At 39.6% G+C, this 22,176-nt stretch overlaps 1 protein-coding gene across 1 annotated transcript; it reads right to left on the reverse strand.

Annotated features, from left to right (window-relative positions):
* Positions 1 to 382: 382 nt before the first annotated feature.
* Positions 383 to 21,518, reverse strand: LOC139944050 (diacylglycerol lipase-beta-like). Its single transcript, XM_071940999.1, has 14 exons — positions 21,361 to 21,518; positions 13,815 to 13,941; positions 12,673 to 12,865; positions 12,049 to 12,335; positions 11,548 to 11,638; positions 10,534 to 10,793; positions 5,470 to 5,599; positions 4,434 to 4,517; positions 3,544 to 3,696; positions 2,890 to 3,017; positions 2,389 to 2,457; positions 1,812 to 1,884; positions 789 to 1,072; positions 383 to 563 (listed from the first exon to the last, which is right to left on the reverse strand). The coding sequence occupies exons 2-14, from the start codon at positions 13,907 to 13,909 to the stop codon at positions 383 to 385; spliced, it is 2,028 nt and encodes a 675-aa protein (XP_071797100.1). The 5' UTR covers positions 13,910 to 13,941; positions 21,361 to 21,518.
* Between the last annotated feature and the right edge of the window lie 658 nt (positions 21,519 to 22,176).

A 22,176-nucleotide genomic window follows, 5' to 3' on the forward strand; every position in this document is an offset into this window, starting at 1 on the left:
TACAAGTACTCATTACAATCATACAGGGTGTGTTCGATAAGCTTCCCCGGGTCGACCCCGATCTGCCCCTGGTATGTTTGAATAGCTTTGACTTCATTCCAGGGGCTCACCCAGGTCAGCCCTCAGTGCCCTGCTTGTGGAATGGGTCAACTGGGGCTGGCCTGAGGTGCATGATGTCACCAAGAAAGGGTGAGTGGATGTCACCAAGAAAGGGTGAGTGATGGTTCGATTAGCTCTTTTCAGGGGTTCACCTGAATGAGCACCGCGGGGTCGACGCAGGGAAGCTAATTGGACACACCCATAATCATACCTTAGCCGCTGCTGAAGCACTTCCTTTGGTATAAAACACACACACACAAATACACGCACAGGAATACCGCCCTCATACCGGAGGCTCGTCGGTATGGAAGGTCACGCAGGTAGTCTCCTCAATTTCTTGCAGCGCTTTGGAGAGGTTGATGGGCAGGTGATCAGTCACCATGGCCGGACTGATGATGATGTGGCTCAAATCTTGGCAAGTTGCCCAGCGGATTTTATAGGAGGGTTTACTGCAACAAAGCCTCCTGTTGGAAACAATTTCATAAAATGAATAGTTAATTGATTTAATTTGTCAAACATACTTGACGCAACTTCATGGATGAGTCAGCCCTACTGGTTTGTGCATGATCCATTTAAGTCCACTGTTTGGAAAAGGAATTACATGGAGATACCAGCTGTTAGTTGTCAGATGAAAAGGATGTTAGCCTCTTTCTTTCAAAGAGCTTTCCTGTAATGAATTCCAAGCTTACCTTGTATGTCTGACGTCCTCTGTAACCCAAAGGATTCTACCAGGGGGGTACAGCTCAATCCTCCCCCTCCCTCCTCCGGCTTCACCCCCTACCGTCCCTCCATTACCCTCTGGCTGTGCCCCTGTGTAGTTAGGCCGGGGTCGCGGAGTAGACTGGTTGTTGATCAATGGCCGACGGCTCTCTGGGTCCTCCGTGGGATGGACGTCGATCGATTCACTGGAATAAGGGAGATTTTCAGGAAAACCGCATACTGTCCACCAACAGCCGCCTAAAAGTGTTTGGTACTGCAAGAGAATGGATTTAGATCAGTATCAACACACTGACTCTATCCTTTAAGGCAAAGAGTACCTTTGTTTTTTTAACAACTTGATGGTTTTATTCCTATATAAATGTAGATGTATACAATTAATTAAACATGTGGTTGCATTTTTGAGATTTTGCCGAAAATCCGGAGCAAATATGTCCACGCAGGAAGGTTTGAATACTCCCTGATTGGAATATACAATCTGAGAAACTTTACTGACAGTGATGCATAATAACTGATATCTTTTAACATAACCACATTACAGGATCTATGTACTGTTTGTAGGACAAAAAACACAATGTCCACAGATTTACACTAAACTTACACAGTTTGAAGATAATGATGGTATAAAGCTTCCCAGAAAATACTTGCTGAGGTGCCGTAGGTTTTGAGAAATGAGTAAAACAATGTCATGAAAATAATTTTTGTCTCACTGATCATGAGACGAAGATTATTTTAGCACGTAACAACGTATTTTCATGACATTGCTTAACTAATTTCTCAAAAACTCAGCACCTCTTCTCTTCTTTAGTCCATTAGGGCGTCAGCCGTCACGTGGTGATCCGAGAAGTGAATGCCTCAACTAATATTTTATGGTACGCTTTCTACTATCATTATCTTCAAACGGTATAAGTTTGATGTGAATCTGTGGACATTGTGTTTTGTGTTACAAAAATTACCCAAATCTGTTAAGACACAAAACTAGTCATTTGTCGTACCTTTGGTCTATCTGTCCTCTTGACAACATCAATCATTCTAGTTTTCAGCTCTTCAAGAGTGCCAAGTGCTAGCCTAAAACAAAATCAGGGTTAAGATTAGAAGACAATCAAAAGGCCTGAAACTGAACACTGATGTATTGACCAATTCCCCTCAAGTCACTACTGAAAAAATATTTAATGTTTTTTTTACGGACACAACAATTTTCCCCTGGTTAAGGGACACTTCTATAAAAAAACATGAATATACTTTAATGGAACTTTGCAAAAGGCGCGACAGTAAAAACCATGATAGGGTTACTACAAGACTTGCTTTGAACGCACGCTGTAGGTTGATTTAAGGCCTGTAAAACAGATTTCTCAAAGGTTCGTTCATTGGTTCATGCAGTCACCATCAAATCATCTAGACTGGCAGGTCCGAGGAGAGCCAGTTAATAATATTGCCATCAAGGGTCGTCAGGCCAGTAGCACCGTTTGGAGGTCCGAAGATTAAGCACTCCAGGATTATATGGTTTAAAGTCTGGGTGCAAGGTCGAAAGGTCAGGGAAGAAACTGCTAACCTGAATGCCTGTAGACTTACCTTGGCACAAGGTCTTCACCGAGCAAGACTGTCGTCACAAAGTCCGAAGTGTAGTTTACTCCTTCAGTACTATTAAACAAAAGTTAAAGGATAATTTTTATACAAAATTTCAAAAAAATAATTTATAACAGTGGAAACAGCTCTGATAAAATGTTCAAAGTTCAATGTTCAAAATTAATATATATTTTTTTACCCATACACGGATGTGTGTTAACACTGTATACTCAGTACTTTCCCCCCCGAGTCCTGGGAAAAAATATCACAGGCATGTTACTCGGGTGGGATTCGAACCCACAACTCTTGCAATTCTAGAGCAGTGTCTTACCAACTAGACTACCGAGGTTGCCCGGTAGCTAGAGGCAGTTCGAATCCTATGTTTTGGCAGTGGGTACCGCAGCACCTCTTGCAACATCTGTTATAAAGTTAATACATGTACATATATTACAGCACATGCATTAAATGACATTAAACTCAAAGGAGTCATATTTAGTGTAGACCTACCTTAAAAGCCCACCAGGTGGAGCGAATGCATAACATTTAAGGCCAGGCCATGTGTTGTATAGTAACATGGACAGAATGGTTCCAGCACCAGCTCCTAGGCTGTGACCAGCAATCACTAATTTGTAATCCTGATGAGAACAATCAAATCAAACAAAATAAAATACAGAACGGAGCTGAAAGCCAAGTACATGAAGTAAAAATGACAATTTGTATTACGTTTGAATTGTGACAGACTGTAAGAGGCAGAGAAACGGAATGGAGAATTAAAAAACTTTGTATCAAAGAAATAAGTGCGATTAAATGAGTAAAACCCGTGTCTCACATACATGTAGAGATAAAGTCTGACGGAAATAAAACAACAATTTGACATCAAAGAATTGTTCTCTGACTACCTGTCCTGGATTTATGTTGACAAGACCCCTATTTGAGCGCGGGTGCCAACTAATGATGCAAATCTTCATCTGTTTGTTTCTTTAGTATTGTTTGAAGCTTTGCATGGTGTGGAGAAATAAGAAGAAGAGAATGAGTATACTGTTCGAAACGTCGAGACCAAACTGGCTCTTTTCAGAGCCAACACTCACCCTAAGAGATTTATACATGGTTGTACCCGCAAGTTTACTATTGATTTATATTTTCTTCTTGTTTGTTTCTTACCGGTGCCTGCTGGAATGCCCTCTCCAGTATATGCTCCTTCTCCAACTTGTCTCTGATGTACACTGCCGACTGAGTAATGCCTTTGTGTGCGTAGATTTCTTGTCCCTCAATGTCCAGTTTAATAGACTCGGCCGTAGCATCTGTCAATGCATCCTGCCAGGGTCAAGACAAAGTACAAAGCTTCACCATCAAGTCACATTATTGTAAAATTCAAGAGTCTGAAAGTGTGATGTCAGATGTTCAGGCTAGATTCTGGTATGGCAGGAGACTCTTCCCCATAGGGCGAACTGTGTACATACTTCTTCTGATAATAATGATTAATAAATACCTTGGACGGTTTCAAGTCTCCGATTGGTCAAAACCCGGTCACGTGGGGGTGTATTAAGGCGGTTAAAGACTGGCTTTGGTAAATAGCGATTAAGTGGCCCCTAAATCAGCATACATTGTGTAAAACTAGTTTGCTCGTTGCATGCACTGTATCGCATGCTTATTTATATTCATGTTAGCTTCATTGCAACTTCGCGCACTCTAGCTCGGTACGTTAACAGCGCTAGCCACTAACCCGGTCATTACCACGCAGTGAAGACCGGGTCCTCGCACTGTTATTCCCTAATTATAATAATAATAGTGGCTTCTTATATAGCACGCATATCCGTCACTGGCGCTGTAACATGTAGTGTTTCCCGCTGTAACATGTAGTATTTCCAGCTGTAACATACAGTATTTCCTGCAGGGTAAGTAGGACTACGTTTGAATTAGCACCCTCTTTTGAATCATCCTCATTCAGCCCATGTTAATTTCCCATATGGAGGGCAGATTCTCTGGGGACATGCTTCCCTATCGAAACCGGTGCTCTTAACAACATACCAAAAAGCATGAATTTAACTCACCCTAAACGAGAGCGATCCTCTGATTGTAACAACAACTGATTGATACTCGTGATCCAAGGCAACGAAAAATGGAATCTCAAATACCTGCAAGCCCAAAGACAGAACTCAATGAAACCAAGCTAAATCAATCACAAGAATTACCATATGTACAGTCACAGGCACCCAAATACGCCTGTGTGATGGGAAGCAATGATAGTGTCTTGCTCCAAGGACACAAGACTCTTGACTGAGATTCTTAATGCACATCCTGAATACTCAGCAACCAGAACTTGCATTCGATGCACTAAACCGCTCGGCCATGACATGCCACATTATAGAGAAATGAACGTTCTCTGTAGAACCTTTGCACAACGCAGAACGCACTTCCTAAAGCAACTTTCCGGCCGCCATGACAGGGGCCAAAGTAACACTTAATGGGATGCTGACATACATATTTTGCCTGACTGTGTCAAGAATGAGTGATCCTTGGTGAAACTTCCTGATCAATTGGAGGCACTATGACGAGCGCCTCCAAAATACGTGTGGTTAGCAACCCCACAAGTGTTACTTTGACTCCTGTCATGGCGGACGGAAAGTTGCTTTAAAAGGTGCGTTCCGCTTTGTGCAAAGGGTGTATTGGGTAAAATTGATCCAGATGCAATCAGTTTTACATGGAGCTGTTCTCATGCCAGATACAAAGAACAAGTTTGACTCGAACCCAGGCTGGTCGACCATTGCGTGACTACTGTTGTTGATTGGAACAAGCCTCAAGAACAAGGATTTATCCGCGGTCCCGATAGCCTGTTCCCTGCTGTTAACATGTGTAAGCGCAGAAGGGAACCAGTGACGCCATAGTAAAAAAGTGGAAGGCAATGAATACCTCCCCAGTTGGTGGTTGACTAGACTTCTAAATGTGTCTTTTAACAATTACGTTTCTGAGCATATAAGTTGCTAGTCAGTGGTCAATCATGATTCAACTAGAAAGTGTGGCCTCGATCTTGCTCAAAGTTTTTGGCACCAGCACAACGAACGCATTCTGCATGGTTCCCTGACTTACTTTATTATGAAAGCTAATATAAATAATGTCTTCTTCCTCTAGTCCGGTGGTGTACTTGACAGCTGCCGTGTCACACTGGCAACAGTTGTCCTTCTCAGTACGGCTACTCTGTCTCAAACATCCACAGCATCTACATACAAATAATAGTAATAATAGTACTCTTCCCAAAACTTATCTTATGTCACAGGTTTTCAATGACTAATTTTGTTGTGTCTGTTTTTCTTTGTGTTGTGTTTTGTTTTTTGTTTTGTTTTTGGTTTTACTGCGCCTTGAACACCCAGCAGGGTGGATATGTGCGCATTACAAGTCTTATTATTATTATTATTATTATTAGTGGATTCTTATATAATAATCTTACTATAATTCATGCAATATTGTATGAACGTGTGTTGCGAGGGGTTTCTTGCTGGTAATACTAATAATAGCTTGTCTCTGATTAAAGTAGGGAAAGAGTATTAAGCACAAAGGGGTGACCTACATGTATATAGTAATTGAATAGAATTTGAAAGGCTATTTAACCAGTTTTTCTGATTTTTCACAAGGGCAAAACAAATGGAAAATCCATAGAGCTATATATATTGACTAGAGCGCTAACACCCCGTTATACACGCACTAAGGTTTTGAAGCCGTGCATCCATGTTTATGTACAAGCTTGAAATTTCGTACGGCAATTGAACGGCTATTTGCATGATCGTGCGTCTGTTCTTTTTTATGTGCCATCGAAGCAAAAAATGCAGTAAATGTGAACGCACAATCTGCTGATCAGCGCACAAACTGCGAGCGTCATGTGCGTCATGATTAAAAAGCGCGTTTACTTTTTTTAGTACGGCAGTCAAGTCGAAGTTACGGTTTTCATAGCGCGGACGTACGCGAGTGGACAGCTGCGTACGTATACGCACACGCCGAATGTAAAATAATCGCAGCATTTGTGTTCTCTTAAAATTCCGAATTCACGCAACACATCAAACATGTCTGCGCCCAGGGTGGCTTCAAAACGCAGAGCAAGTTAGCGCTCTAGTCAATATATATAGCTCTATGGGAAAACCAGACTTAAATATGAGGAATATCATGCCTGTATAAAGCGCATAATTTCATCAGAACATGTAATACATGTATAAAAATAAATACTAAAATTGGATTTAAAGTGTGAACAAATACGTTTGAGTAATTTTTCGAAAGAACTGGCTGAAAAGGAAGAGGCTTGATGAAGGGCCAAGTGGACGACTGTTTCAAAGAGTAGGGCCAGTATGAGAAACACTGCAGTCACCGAAAGAGAGTTGAGATGTATACAATGAGTAAAATGCAACATTATCTCATTCAATGTTATAACAATGTTACATTATTATTTGACTGACCAGTTGAAACTAGGTAATAATAATAATAATAATAATAATTGTGGCTTCTTATAAAGCGCACATGTCCGTCACCCAGTGATGCTCCTGGCGCTGTAACATACAGTATTTCCTGCCAGATGTGGGACTATGTTTTTGAATTATGAGACCTAATTCTGATAGCACCATGTAATGCTTTACAAGATGGTGTGGCGCAATTTGCTGCCGATCGGACCAGGAACACCGGGGCAAACCCTTCTCTTTTCGATACTTGGTCCAGGTACAGGTTTAGTGGTCATGGTGGGAGGTTAAGATCAACCACCAACCAACCATTAGTTAGCAAACAAACTTACACTAAGCAGTTGACTGACCAGTTTTAAGGCAGTGGACACTATTGGTAATTACTCAAAATAATTATCAACATAAAACCTCACTTGGTAACGAGCATGGGGAGAGGTTGATAGTATAAAACATTGTGAGAAACGGCTCCCTCTGAAGTGGCGTAGTTTTCGAGAAAGAAGTAATTTTCCAGGAATTTGATTTTGAGACCTCAAGTTTAGAATTTGAGGTCTTGAAATCAAGCATCTGAAAGCACACAACTTTGTGTAATAAGGGTGTTTTTTTTCTTTCATAGTTATCTCGCAACTCCGACAACCAATCGAGCTCAAATTTCACAGGTTTGTTATTTTATGCATATGTTGAGATACACCAAGAAGACTGGTCTTTGACAATTACCAATAGTGTCCAGTGTCTTTAAACTAGGAACTGGTTTAGTGGTCATGGTAGAGATCAACAATAATAATAATAATAATAACAATAATATTAAACAGCGCTTATAAAGCGCCTTACATCCATGACTGGACCCCAAGGCGCTGTACACATTAAAAATAGCTGCAAACAAGAGCAAAAATAACCAAAGAGTATAAAAGATTTCTCAAAATATAAACCACAAAATGGACCAGCCAATAATTAAAACCACAATCCGCGAAATTTAAAATGTGATGGAAAAGCACAACTATAAAAAGATTAGTTAAACTTACAATACATTAAAAAGGTGTCCATAGGAAATGCTTACAATTATATCATATCAGGGGTCGATCCCGCAAAGAGTCAGGACCAGTCCCTTTAAGACTAGTCCCAAGAGATATTAAAATGTATGGCCAGTCTTAAAATTAAGACGAGTAACTTGTCCTAACTTGAAAAAAGACTAGCCCTAACTCTCTAAGAAATCCACCCCCAGGAAAACACCAATCACCAGTCAACCATTAGTTAGCAAACAAACTTACACTAAGCAGTTGACTGACCAGTTTAAACTAGGAACTAGTTTAATCGTCATGGTAGAGATCACCACAAGTCAACCATTAGTTAGCAAACAAACTTACACTAAGCAGTTGACTGACCAGTTTAAACTAGGAACTGGTTAATCGTCATGGTAGAGATCACCACCAGTCAACCATTAGTTAGCAAACAAACTTACACTAAGCAGTTGACTGACCAGTTTAAACTAGGAACTGGTTTAATCGTCATGGTAGAGATCACCACCAGTCAACCATTAAGCCCGGTTTGAACAAACATCTTGCGAATTTGAATGCAAAACGAATTATGACGTCACAAATTAGCAACGAATAATTCGCATCAGTTGACTAGTTCTAAACTCCTGCGAAACATTTGCTGTGAAAACAGCCATGTGATGTAAAAATGTGCATTATTCCCAGGAAGTATGAACTGGGCTTTAGTTTGCAGTTAAAGTTGCATTTAGCAGTTGACTGACCGGTATTAATAAGGTACAGGTTTAGTGCTAGGTTGAAATCAACCATCAGTCAACCAGTCAAACTTGCTCTTGTTACAGTAGCTGCAGTAACTACCTAAGTGATAAAAGTTTAAACTACACAAATCCCATTCTATCACTAAAACTCATAAATTCACCCTCACCTTCAATTACACTAACTCTAACTCCAGTGAACAAACACACAACTAAACAAATAAACTAAAGTGGTCTGTTAAAACCACTAAAAGCTAAACAAACATGCATCGGAATTGACATGCTTTTTCTTTTAATCTAAAAGGTGCACAATGATTCAAAAACCAAAATGGTACAAATTGAAAGGTTAAGAACATTAAATTCAATTTGTTTGTATACTCACATCCGCTGGTCATTCCTTACATTTTCAGAAAGTTGGTGAAAAGCAATAAGGGAGGGCAAAGGACAATTTTATTCACAGAAACAGGTCTGAAGGATGCAGCAATAGTGGTATCATGCTTAAAGACACAAATGTCAAAACCAGGACTGGAACCCACACTCTGCTGAACAGAAACACCAGAGCTTGGGTCCAGTGGGCTTGATCGCTCAGCAATGACACACGACAAACTATCAAATCAGTTATAATAATAAAAGTATGAATTTCGCAGTTATCAAAAAACAGCTTTATTTGTAATAATAGGGAATGATTTTGTTCAGCAAATTTTGAATGGCATGAATATTTAGACTGAGCATGTTTTGAGCACACTAATCACTAATTGTTAAGCAGCAAGTAAAGATTTTTTTTAAGTAGCAGCTGATGAATTTTGAGTGTGGCATTTTTGCTCTACTATACATGCAGGAGGCCATTCAATGCATAACAACAAATGATATAGAATTTGTTTCCCATCTTTAAAGGGTTTTGATACCTTTTGTAGATCAAGTTTTTGGACATGACATAAAATTGCCTGCAATACTATTTAACGAAGACGTTTCAGCATCATTAGTCGAAAATCAAAAGTTGAAAAAAAAAATAAAAAAATCGTAAAGCAATGTATTCAGAAGAGTCGCGTAAATTTTTTACAGTACATGCTAAAATAATTTTCATCTCACTAAGAAAAAAACTGTTTATGTGAATTTGTTTTACTAATTTTTTCCCCCAAACTACAGCACCTCAGCAAGTAATATTTTAGGGGAAGAATTCTACCATCATTGTCTTTAAACCGTGTAAGTTTAATGTAAGTCTGTGTGCGTTTGTGTTTTGTGTTGTACAAAAAGTACCAGAACCATTTTTAAAGCTTAAAAGCTTTGCCTTTACGGTTACATCTACAGCCATTAGTCAAATGAGCTTAATTAGGCCGAGTACAAAAGAGAGTAATTTTCAGCTACTTAATGAGGAAGGGAAACAACCACTTAGTTTTTGTGATGTACTAATTTTCCATTAGATCAAGTCCTCATGCGAGTCAAACAAAATTGTTTGGTACATTTTTGATCAGGAATACATTGGTTCATAACTGACTTTTGGTAATATTAAAATTCAAAACGGCCTTGAATTTAACATTATTAGTGACACAAATTTTGTCCATGGAGTGTAAAAATCAATTTGCTGCTGAAATCCAATGATGCCTTGTTTCAAATATTGCTCTGAAAATGTTGGTTATGAACCAAGACATCCCTGTAAAAAAAATAACTAAACCCATTTTTCTCAGAATTTTGTCATTAGATGCTTTGAATATTGAAAAAAAATTGCACTGGAAAGGTATTGCATACGATGGCAATTTACAATGTTTTAATGCCAGATTAGAGACTTGTAATTAGGAATATATTTATTGGAAAATGAGTACATCAAAAAATTGAAGTTGACAATTCCCTTCCTTTTTAAGTTTGATGTATTCATAGAATATTCATAACACAAAAGCTTAATATATATTTAGTTTGCGGTAACACCATGTGTGTATCAACTTGCCAGGTACATGTAGATAATGCTCAACTTACTTGCAATATTCACAGAGTTTGCAGATCCCGCAGCACAAATCAGCACAGACAAACATCTTCCATCCGTAGGCGCTGCTTGCAAATTTCAGGTAGTGTAGGGCTTGGGGCACCTCCTCTATAGCAGGCTGGGAGGGGGCGGAGAGGCAAGGCCCGCACGGGCGGGTCAATGTGGGCTGCTCGCCATTCCGCATGAGTCGCTCCTGTTCCAACTGCATCAGGATGAGACCTGCGATGATGTCTGAAGGCACTGTGTCCAGACCCTTAAGGCAAAAATAACAACATTAATGATAATAGTGGCTTCTTATACAGCGCTCAGGTTCGTCACGCAGTGATGCTCATGGCGCTTCAACATTATTACCTGTGGTCACTGGGCCTTAAATCATTCCTTAAAACATCTCAGCTCACTGGGGAGTATTCAGTCTGTGGCGCCAAATATGTAGCGCACTAAGCTAATCAATCACAAGAACAAAATTTGCTCTCACAGGTACCCATTTACATGTACCCCTGGGTGGAGAAAGCTAAATAGTTAAGTGTCTTGCTCAAGAAGACAAGTGTCACGACCGGGATTCAAACCCAAACCCTGCTGAACAGAAACATCAGAGCTTGAGTTCATTGCTCTTATCCGCCCGGCCACGACACCCCCACATAGTCATGGGGATATGATAGTTTACATAAAAGGTTTTAACTCTGTTCAACCAACTCAAGCCCTAGGCTTAATTTCATGAAGCTGTAAGCAGAAAATACTGCTTGAAAACTGTCAGAAACAATGAGTGGGGCACCTACGTGTATCACAACAATGCAAACTTAATGTAATTTTGGCTGATAATACTTTTCTGTGCTGTGCAATTTTTTGTGCTTACAGACTTTATGAAATTGGGCCCTGGTGTTTCTGTTCAGCAAAGTGTGGGTTTGAGTCCCTGTCGTGACACTTTTGTCCTTGCGCTTCGAGGTGTTTGAGCTTTGAAAGTTAAAAAAGAATTTAATAAATAATTATTATCGTAATGGATGACTCACATGGAAGAATTTGGAGAGGATAGCAGCCACTTCAGCATATGCTACTTGGGAATTGTCATCCTTTCCTGCACAACAACACAGCATCTTACATCTGAAAGTAAGAAATAAGACAGACGTGACACATAATATGTCCTTAAGCAAGACTCTTAACCATGATGCTTTAGGACATAGAGCTGTTGGTCCTGTGTGTTGTATTTTGTACGTAAAAGAACCCAGTGCGCTTATCGAGAAGAGAAAGGGTTCACCCCGGTGTTCCTGGTTTGATTGGCAGCATATTGTGCCACAGCACCTTGTAAACCATTACATTGTGCTAAATGTATGTAAAAGCATTAGGTCTCATAATTCAATTGAGTCCCACATACCTTGCAGGAAAAAACGACATGTTAAAGCAACTTGCTATATAAGAAGCCACTAAGTAGTGGCCTATTGTATAATATTAATATTACATTTTATAAAATTGTCTTCGTGAAAAAATCCAGTGCCTGCATGTTAACCATGTACCTCTGTTCCCACTTGAGTTGCACAGCCGGGTTGATGACATGCTCCTCATCACCATCGTCATCTCCATCTCTGTGATCATGATGCCAAGGATTAAAGAGAAGCAGCACGGCGACGCAAACGACGAACAGGAGCACCCAGCTGATGATGACAGCAGCTTGGACCAGACGAACGATGTTCCTCTCGCAGCTGTTCGTCTTGTCAAACTCAAACTCGCTGAACATCCAGATGGCCCCCAAGATGCTGAAGAGAATCTCAATGATGAAGACAAGAACTCGTACGTAGAGAAACTACAAGGAAAAAATGTCACAAGAAGGAGTTATTTTTTTGTGACGCTAACTGTACATTTTAACCAAATTCATACATATTACAATTTTTTTATATGCAAATTTCTAGGGGTGGAAGTACGACACAGGTCCTACAGTGCATAATTTCCTTTATGTTCATGCTTAATTTCAGACAGGTTATTTTGGTTAATAAAAATCTGAGAAAGGAAATTCTTAAGGGACTGGTGGGTATATAATAAAGTTAGCCTTGTGGAGACACAAGAGGACATTATCATCATCGACGGCGATTCAGCTCAGCACTCTCTGTATTTTATTTCTATCCTACACTCTCTATTCTCACCAGTGGTAAATGACGCCTGGGTGTCGCGTTCAATATGGACCCCTGAGCGCTTATGTACACAACGATAAACTCCAGACATATTGTGACTGATAGAATGGTCATCAGGCCGATTAAATAAGTCATTAGTAGATCCCTCCCATGGCACTCCAAGAACGAGACGCGGGAGGTGTATACGACAAATACTGCTGTTAGCCTGTATAGGGGAAAGTCAAAATGGGTCGGAACATCAGTCCAAATAGCAAGAAAATGTCCGGTGTTTAAAGATACCACAAATACAAATATTATTTCAGTTATCAGTTTAAAGAAATAATCCCACAAGGGAAACTGACTGGGTCAATTTAAAACATTTTGGGGTAGAACAAAGACAAATGTCGAGAGCACTACTTTAATCTGTGGCCTCAGGATTAACATGTCGGCGCTCTACTAACTGAGCTATCTAGCCCTAATGTCGACAGTTTCAGCAGTATACATGTTGAATGGCTTTTGACTGCCCCTCCTCACTGCCCCTCCTCCCTCCCCCCCCACCCCCGAACAAAGATATTGACAAAATAGGGAGGTCTAACATTCGGGTTTAGATAGCTTAGTTGTTAGAGCAAATGTTTTTACAGAGGTCGCAGGTTGAAGTCCTGCCCCAGAAAATTTGTCTTTGTTTAAAAACCCAGAACAGTGTAGTATGTAAATTTAATAAGCTTGTCTGAAACTAATGATTCCAATTTCATGGCTCTGCTTACCGCCAAATTTTGCGCTAGCCTTGTAAGCGTAGAATGCCTAGTAATGTGGAGTACACAAGTGCAGAAGTCGAAATTCGCCGCTAACCCGTGAAATATGCTTGCCAGAAGCACAGAATTCCCTGCTTCCGTAAGCACCGATTCTGTGCTAGTAAGCAGAGCCTAGAAATTGGGCCCTAGTCCCAGGCCGGTGGTCCAGTGTAAATTCCAGCTCTGCATTGCAGACCTGGAATTTCATGTTTGAGAAGGCAAGGCCATTTTCATTTTGCAAAGGGCACTTCCATTGGAAAATCTTTAAGTCTATGGGAAACTCTTGAAGGGGCACCAAGGCCAAGGGGCAACAGAGGCCATTGCTTCCGTGGCCTACGTGGCGTCCGTGAAACTCCAGGTATGGCAATGCATTCTTCAACTCACCACAGGATTCTGAAGAGGAAGGACCATATGCCAGGAAATACAAAGTCGTCACTACCGATCCTCCAACGACGTCTGAATAAAACCAGAGCTGGCATGATGATTGGATTCAAGCCAATATGAAATCAAGCTGTGTGGACATAGGAAAAGAAAAGGAAACTGTTGAGTCAATGGAAATTATGTCACGTTAAAGGCAATTTTTACCTTAATTTTTTTAATCCTATATAATTGAGATGTACATGTAACATTAAATCTAACATGTCAAAATTTCATTTCGGCCTTACACAAATGCTGTTAAGCCCGGTTCATTCTTCCTGCGAATGCAAATTTGATACAAATTTTGTCATCACAAATTTGCAAGAAAAAATTGGCAACAGTTGAACTGTGTTCAACTCCTGCAAAACAATCGCTGTGAGAACAGCCATGTGAAGTCAAAACTCACTTCGCATTCCCCTTTGCAGGAAGTATGAAGCGGGCTTTATTGTGAACATGGTGCTACAGCATAGTATCCAAAGGAGTAGGTCTCATATTTCAAAAACGTACACTGTACATTGTAGCTCCACAACACCTTGCAGGAAAACACTGACTGTTGAAGCGTCTTGAGCGTCACTAAGTGACAGATACGTGCGCTTTATACGTACATGTTAGAAGCCACTATTATTAGCAGGGAATGTATACTGATTGCCAGTAACATCAAAATACATACGTGTACAGCCAACGCTCGTTATAACAAGGTCACTTGGACAAGCCATCTTACTACTGTAACTCTTTATAGCGTGTACATTGCTATGAGAACAGCAAATTAATAATAATAATAAATACATTTTTAGAGCGTAGAAAATATCCAACATTAAGTATATTTTACTGTGCTAAACAAAGAAACATGAGATTTGGGATTTCAGAATGGCACTCTTTAAGCCTGATAAGCAGAACCAAGAAAGTTTTTATGCCAATAATTATTTTGAGTAATTACCAATAGTGTCCACTGCCTTTAAAGGGTTTTGCTACCCTTTTGTATATCACATTTCGGCTATGACATGAATCCCTACTCAATATAATTTACCTGTGGAAGTTTCAGCTTCAATATTCAATATTATTAAGTTTTGAGAAAAAAAGTTAAAATCACAGAGCAGAGTCGTGCAAATCTGTTGTATGATAAAACTATTTTCAGGGAATTTTGTACAGTAATTTCTCAAAAGCTATAGCACTTCAGCAAGTAATATTTTAAGGGAAGTTTTCTACCAACCCGGTAAGTCTAATGTAAATCTGTGAACGTTTGTGTTTTGATGAGTCGTACAAAAAACACCCAAACCCTTCAAACGCACAGAACACTTTTGGTAATTGTCAAAGGCCAGTATTCTCACTTGGTATATACCAAACAAATGCATAAAATAACAAACCTGTTAAAATTTGGACTCAATTAGTCATTGAAGTTGCAAGAAAATGATGAAAGAAAAACACCCTTGTTGTACAAAATAGTGTGCTTTCAGATAGGAATAAAAGGCTTCTGGTCAGAAGTCTGTTATTATTTTAGTGAGAAATTACCTCTAAAACAACGTTACATTTAGAGGGAGTCGTTTCTCACAATGTATTATACAGCTCTCTGTTGCTCGTTACCAAGTAAAGTTTTATGCTAATATAGTAATATTTTGAGTAATTACCAATCGTGTCCAGTGCCTTTAAACAGAGCTCTTTATAATGACAGCCCAACTGTAGAAATCAGACTGGATCTAGTCTATTCTATTTGATCTAATCTATTTTCTCTGAAATGGATTGCATATTGTTCCTTCCAGTGCATATTGTTCCTTTACTAATTTATTTGGGTTTACTGTCTTAATATTTTGCAATTTTTACTCTACGGATGTTCTGTAAGGTCTTTTTTCATTTTCATTTGTTTGGATTGCTGTATATTTTCCTGTCGTTAAATTGTAATATTTTTATAATTATTTTGTTATGCGCTTGTGTACATTTTATGGTATGGGCGCAATATATAAATGAATAAATTATAATTATTTTATTACTATTAGTCGGAGATACCAGCCACTGTCTGCTAGACTGTGTTGAAACCAGACAGTATTCAATGTAAACCAAAAAAACAGTCAAAGCACACAAAGCTGTCAATTAATGTGAAAGTGCAGAAACCATAGATCAACAGACTGTCCCTCTCCTAAATTAAACTTCTTTAAAGACCTGCTTGAAGTCGTGAACTTTGCTGAATTCCACTTAAAATGTTTTCGATGAATAAAGAAATCGAGTCATATGATTATAAATAGGTTTTAATTGTGTTAAAAAACATCCATTTTGTATGCCCTTGTCCAGAGATTTTCTGCGAGATTTGCAAAAAGCCCCGTTACGTAATCACTCTCAAAACGTCATAAGTAGATAAAGTGGCTTTGTTGCAGCGTGGATGTATAACAAAGCAAACTCCCACAAATGACGTCAGCGGCATTGTCTTTTGACGCCCGCTCTCAACGGCAGAAGTGTTTTTAGTTTTTCAAAAAACCTTTAGGTAGGGGCCTGATTTTTTACTCAATAATTACGAAAAGTTCAGAAGTGTACACATATCAAAATTACATTAAAATGGTGAACAAGTGCATTATAAACAAGTAAAAATACCATTTCTGTTGAAAACATTCCGCTCAGGTAGCTGTTTAAGAATACTGTCAGAAATACAAACAACAAGGCAAATTGACATAATTGACCAGTTAATAATGGGGTACATAAAGCCAACTTTATTAATTTAAAACTTCAGCTGATGAAATTGTAATCTCATTCTGCAAAAAGTCAACAGTTTGTTTCATCAGTAAATATTCCCAGTGAATTTTTTAATTGTTTTTTAATGATGCGACAGCCAATAACAAACAACAGGGGTGGGTCTACAAAGCAAAAACTTTACTCAGCTGAAACATTAAGTTGATGAAAATTGCCACAGAGAAAAAAGAGGACGATTGCGTCAGTTTGTACATCAATCGATAATTGCAATTACTTTGAAGTGATAAAGTCAGACAGTGATTAAACTGAGGACACTACAAAGAAAACCACTTAGCCACTGCTAATAATAATTTTACTAAACCATTAATGCTTAAAGCCAGCAATATGCAGGCTGGCTTTAAGTAAGCCAGTCAGCACATGGTAAGTGATAGTTGCAGTAAATGATGGGCGCGGCCAATGTTTGCAACTCAATCATCAATTCTGCTTAAATGAGTTGAGCGCACTGCTGGCTTGTTTGACGAGGCAAAAAAAGAAATGTTAATTTTAGAGATGCAGTCTTTATCCACGATACCAGTTTCATCATTCTCAATAATTGTCAAATTCCCATCGCAGTCACGTTCTCGTCTTTGTCTTAAGTTCATTGTTAGGACTCAGCCCAATTATTCTGGTACAGGTACCGCATCTAAATAATGTTGGAACTCAACTCTGCCTTGTTTGATGAAACTAAAAACTGCAGATTGAAATTATTCTGTGTGGAATACTAATGTGTTGATTTGAAAGATTCATTCGTAATCAAAGATACCAGTTTCAACGTTCTCCATTATTGTCGTACTCGCAGCAATAATCTCATCCCAGTCATCATCATCCTTAAAATCCTCATCTTGAGTTCATCGTTAGCAACGATAGTTCTACTCAACCTGAATTGTTCTGGTACATGTACATCCTCTGAGCATAAGTGAACTACAGAAAGATCCTGCGCATCTTAACCAGAGAGCACAAGACAGATGACTTTGTCAGGCAGCAAATCAACACCTACATGTATGCTGACATTCAGGAACCACCCCTTGCAATAGTGAAATGTCGCAAGCTCGCCTGGTATGCTCATGTGTCCCGTCACGACTCCCTGTCCAAAACCATCCTCCGAAGAATAGTTGAGGGAAGCAGCAGAGAGGAATTCATGGTCTGACAGTATTCGAGACTGAGAGGCCAAAACACTGCCCTTGTATGCATGACAGAGGACAGATAACTGTGCCGATCCCTGACAACAGATGCATCCATCAAGGTACCCCAGTGACCATCATGACAGTCTCTGGATGTGTGAGTGAGTGAATAATTTAGTCTGGAAAGGATAGTTTCATAAACATCTGGAAGATCCAACTGACAACACCTTAACACTGTTTCAAGCTGTTCTTATACCAGCACTAATAACTCCACCATGAATGAAACTGAGAGTGACGTGAACGACTACAACGTTATCAGAGGTAGCATTGTCGGTGTGACTTCAATTCTCATAATAACACTGGGTTTATTTTCTTTATTTGTTTTGCCTAAAGTCAACAGTATCCAAGACACAACAAAAGTGTTTCTGAGGTCCATGACAGTCGCAGACCTTGGTGTTGGGTTTGTTATTGCTGTTCCAGCTACCTTATCAGTGATTTGTGAAAACTGTGGTCACTCTACGCTATGTGGGATAAAAGCATTTATGGGAATAATTTTAACCTGCATGTCTAATTTGTCGCTACTTATCTTAACCGTTGATCGTTACATTTCAATTGTGCATGCGCTTCAATACAATTCACTTGTTACAGTCAGGCGTGCACGAATTGCTGTATGTTGTGTGTGGGGAATTGTAACCCTTCTGGCGACTTCGTTGGGTTTCCTTAACGAATGGAGATCAGTTTTCAGTCTGAAAACTATGACGTGTGTTTTCTACTTGGAAAAAGTACTTCAAGAATACATTCAATATATGATGGTGATCTACCTTTGCATCGCAACCAGTAGCCTGCTTGTTGTTTTAATAACATACACCAGGCTTTTCATCATTTCACGTCATCATGCTCGACAAATAAATGCCATGAACAATCAACTTGCACTTGCTAGAAATCAGCCTGAGCCACCACGACCAAACCACAGAGCAGTCCACACAATGCTTCTCATAGTTTTGGTGGCCTGTTTTGCCAGCTTGCCAGCTGTGATCTTGACATTTTGTTTTTCGGTTTATGAACAAAATTACACCATCACAATTTTCTTTCTGTCTGTGTTTCCTTCTCTGACAAGCAGTTGGTCCAACGAGATGATCTACTACCTGAGGAATGCTGGTTTCCGCGAAACTGCCCGAACTCTGCTGACATCATGGTACCAATATTTCAAGCGTCACATTCCATTTATCAAGACAAACTAGATGCAATAGGAGTTTGGGGTCCGAGATGAGGAATCAGGGAGACTCAGCGGTTTCTTTAACCCTGGTTCGAATCCCACCTCAGACCACAGTCTTGCACTATAGATTGGGTTTTCAGTCCCTACCTGATTGCAGGGTTTCCCCCTTGAGCACGTTGAGCATTGTCGAGGTTTTGCCAATGGCAGGCTCACAGCAGTGCACTTACATCAGTAGCCTTGTTGAAGGCTCTTAACGCAGCACTCCACTCTGCATTCAGCAGGTAGCGTTGGACGACGAACTGCATCCCATACAAGTACATGTACTGGCACAGTACTGGGTATTTGATTGCATAACGAGCCTTGGACAAGGCTAAGTACATCAGGGGTATGTCATGTCTGTGCCAAAAAATTCACTTACATGGGTGTATGCAACATTGAAACAATTTTCTGCTGTTTAAAACTTATTTCAATGGGAGACTTTTGGTCGGCCCTTTTTCACAGTTAACGCCAGTAATGCGCATGCACAGACCTACTGAACATGCTGTGCACACACTCTCAGAGCTGCAAAAAGGGACTGTTATGTCTGCTGCTGCTGCCGTCAGCAGCTCAAAAGTCTCCCATTATGTTTTACTTCTGTGTATTTTTCAATTTCTGTATGTCATCAATAGTATCTTTGCATTTTGCAGCACAGCCACAATGTTGCCTATCACACCTAATGCTGTTTATTGTACTAGTGTATTAGAATCTATAAAATGCAAAAAAATACACTTCTTAATCATAGAAAGAACAGGCCTGCGCCTGTACGCTTCATTTTTGAAAGAGCAAGGGCACTAACATTTTCTCCTTGGTAAAAGTTAAAGGTATTTAGCATTTTGAAGTTTATTCTGGCTGCATTGTGTAAATAAAAGCTCTCATTAGATGCTCAGAAAACACAAGAAAAAGTCTCAATGTCTCGTTATAACCTGTGTGAACCAGAAAAGCTAAGTCTACACTACAATCACTCTACTATTGCCATATTTCCATGTATTTCACCCCTTCTTGAGGCAAATCAAAGTTTTAATCTAAATAATACACAAACGTCGATCAAGAAAATTTGATTGTATTGGACAAGTCTGTAGCCTTTTTGCAATCGCATGCTCAAGAGTCATCAGGCCGTCGGGAGGAGGGTTACGTTATCACAACTATCGCATGCGCAGCAATCAGCAAAAAGTAAACAGACTGATCACAGACCTGTGGGCTGTTCCCCGACCCGTGGGATCGTTCTGTACACAAATTATGGTTTGCCAACATAATTGTAATTACAGTAAAATGGCGTGGATGTGATCTGAATTACAATTAGGGAATAAAAGGGTAGCGATGAGTTCTTCAACGGCTGTTTAAAGCCGGCAGGGTCGCCGAAGGCGAGGGCCTCTATCGCACGGCAAAGACCCTGCAAGGTTTTAAACGGATGTTTAAGAACGAGTCACTACTCTTTTATTCCCATTCATAAATGCTCTTTTGTTAAAAAACGTTAAAAAAATACAATTTATAGACACTTTAACAATTGAAAATTCGAGGTTTGAGATATTTTTTTCAAAAACTTTGTAAAGAATCTGATGCGCGTGGGTTGTGTGTACACGCTTAGATTATGTGCGCGTGCGAAGATTACGCGCTGTTACTATAGCTATGATCTGCGTTCCGCGTGATAATCTTGCGCGCCCGACTTGCTGAAGCCAGCTCATTATAAACACTGGTCATTATCAAAGGTTTATACACCCCCATGTGACGCGCTCTCCACCAATAGGAATAGGGAAACTATCTTAGGTATTTATGAATATAAACTTATAACTTTTTAACATTTGTCTTTTGAGTTTGCAGAGTGGATTTTCTGGACCTCTCGATTAACTAGTTGCGATAACAAAACCCTCCTCCCGACGGTCGCGCGGCTGTCGGGAGGAGGGTTACGTTATTGCAACTACGATTAACATGCTTAAGTTTTGACAGTTGCGATAACATAACCCTCCTGCCGTCGGCAGGAGGGTTACGTTATCGCAACTAAAGACAAAGTGTTGAGAGTTCAAAGAATACTATTTATAGCCTAATTTTGGCGAGATTTGATTTATAAAAAAATATCAAAAGGACAGAAGGTCAAAATGAAACGCTTGTGTTGTGAGATTATGATATTGGTTATTATTGAATTGAAGTAATGTCCCCCCCCCCCCCCCCCCCAATACTTGGCAAACAAAACCTAACCTAGTGTCATGATATAATATAAACAGCTTAAAAAATAGTGTTTGCTAAAAACATACCTGGTAAAAATGGTTGTTGTAACAATACATTACAACAAACAACACTCAACCGAACACTACCCTCATAACACTTAACAGTCACGGACAGTGAGTAAAGAAAATCACAAAAACAAGGAAGATACACACATGGAGTTTAAACATTCAACACAGGTCACGATGAGATATAACATTACCATTTGAACGACTTGCAGCTCACCACACGTGTCATCCAATAATTACCAAAGGTGCAGGCTTTATTATGCAGATATTCAATTGACTCGAACAGGATTCATTTACACGCGTTCACCCAAAAAACAGCGGAAGTATACCGTGTGACATCTGGTTAAATAAAGTCGCCATCTGCAAAATATTGATAACAACATCTTTAACCGGCGCCACCTTGTGACGGACAAGAGCAATGGTTTTAAAGCTGGGTGGTGGGCGTGGCTGGGAATTTAAAATGGGGGAAGTCGCATGTTTTTGGTTGGTTGCTAATAAAATCAGGACTCGAGTTTGAAAAGAAAACCCACAAGACTTGTAGTTCAGATTCTTTACAGGACCAGGGGTGTCATTTGCAAGACCATAATCAAGATGAGAAAAGAATAGAATCAAAATGAGAACACAGTTTCTATCCTAAAACTGTTTTATTTGAATAAACCATAGAGGTAGTAAACACGATCTTGTCTTTTTATGCTTGAAAGATATTTGTGAGACTCAATCTCAACATTTGAATTTTATTTTTTAATTACAAGTCTACTGGAGACTTGCCCTGCTCTTCAGTTTCTTGACCTGACACTGGCCTCCATGCCAGGGCACTGTGTTAAAATTTGAACCCTGAAAATATACAACATAAGTGCATTTTGTCCCAGTTAGTTTGAACTCCTAACTCCTCTCAGAACCATTTTTTCCCGACTAGTTGTCTCATACTCAAAGGGTTTGTTTCTAGAGGCAAACCCAGAAGGACTTGTCAAAGGACCTTCTATACCCTCTTAAAATGTCATACGAAAGGC

This window comes from Asterias amurensis, chromosome 11 (assembly GCF_032118995.1).
Source record: "Asterias amurensis chromosome 11, ASM3211899v1".
NCBI classification, from domain to species: Eukaryota; Metazoa; Echinodermata; class Asteroidea; order Forcipulatida; family Asteriidae; genus Asterias; species Asterias amurensis.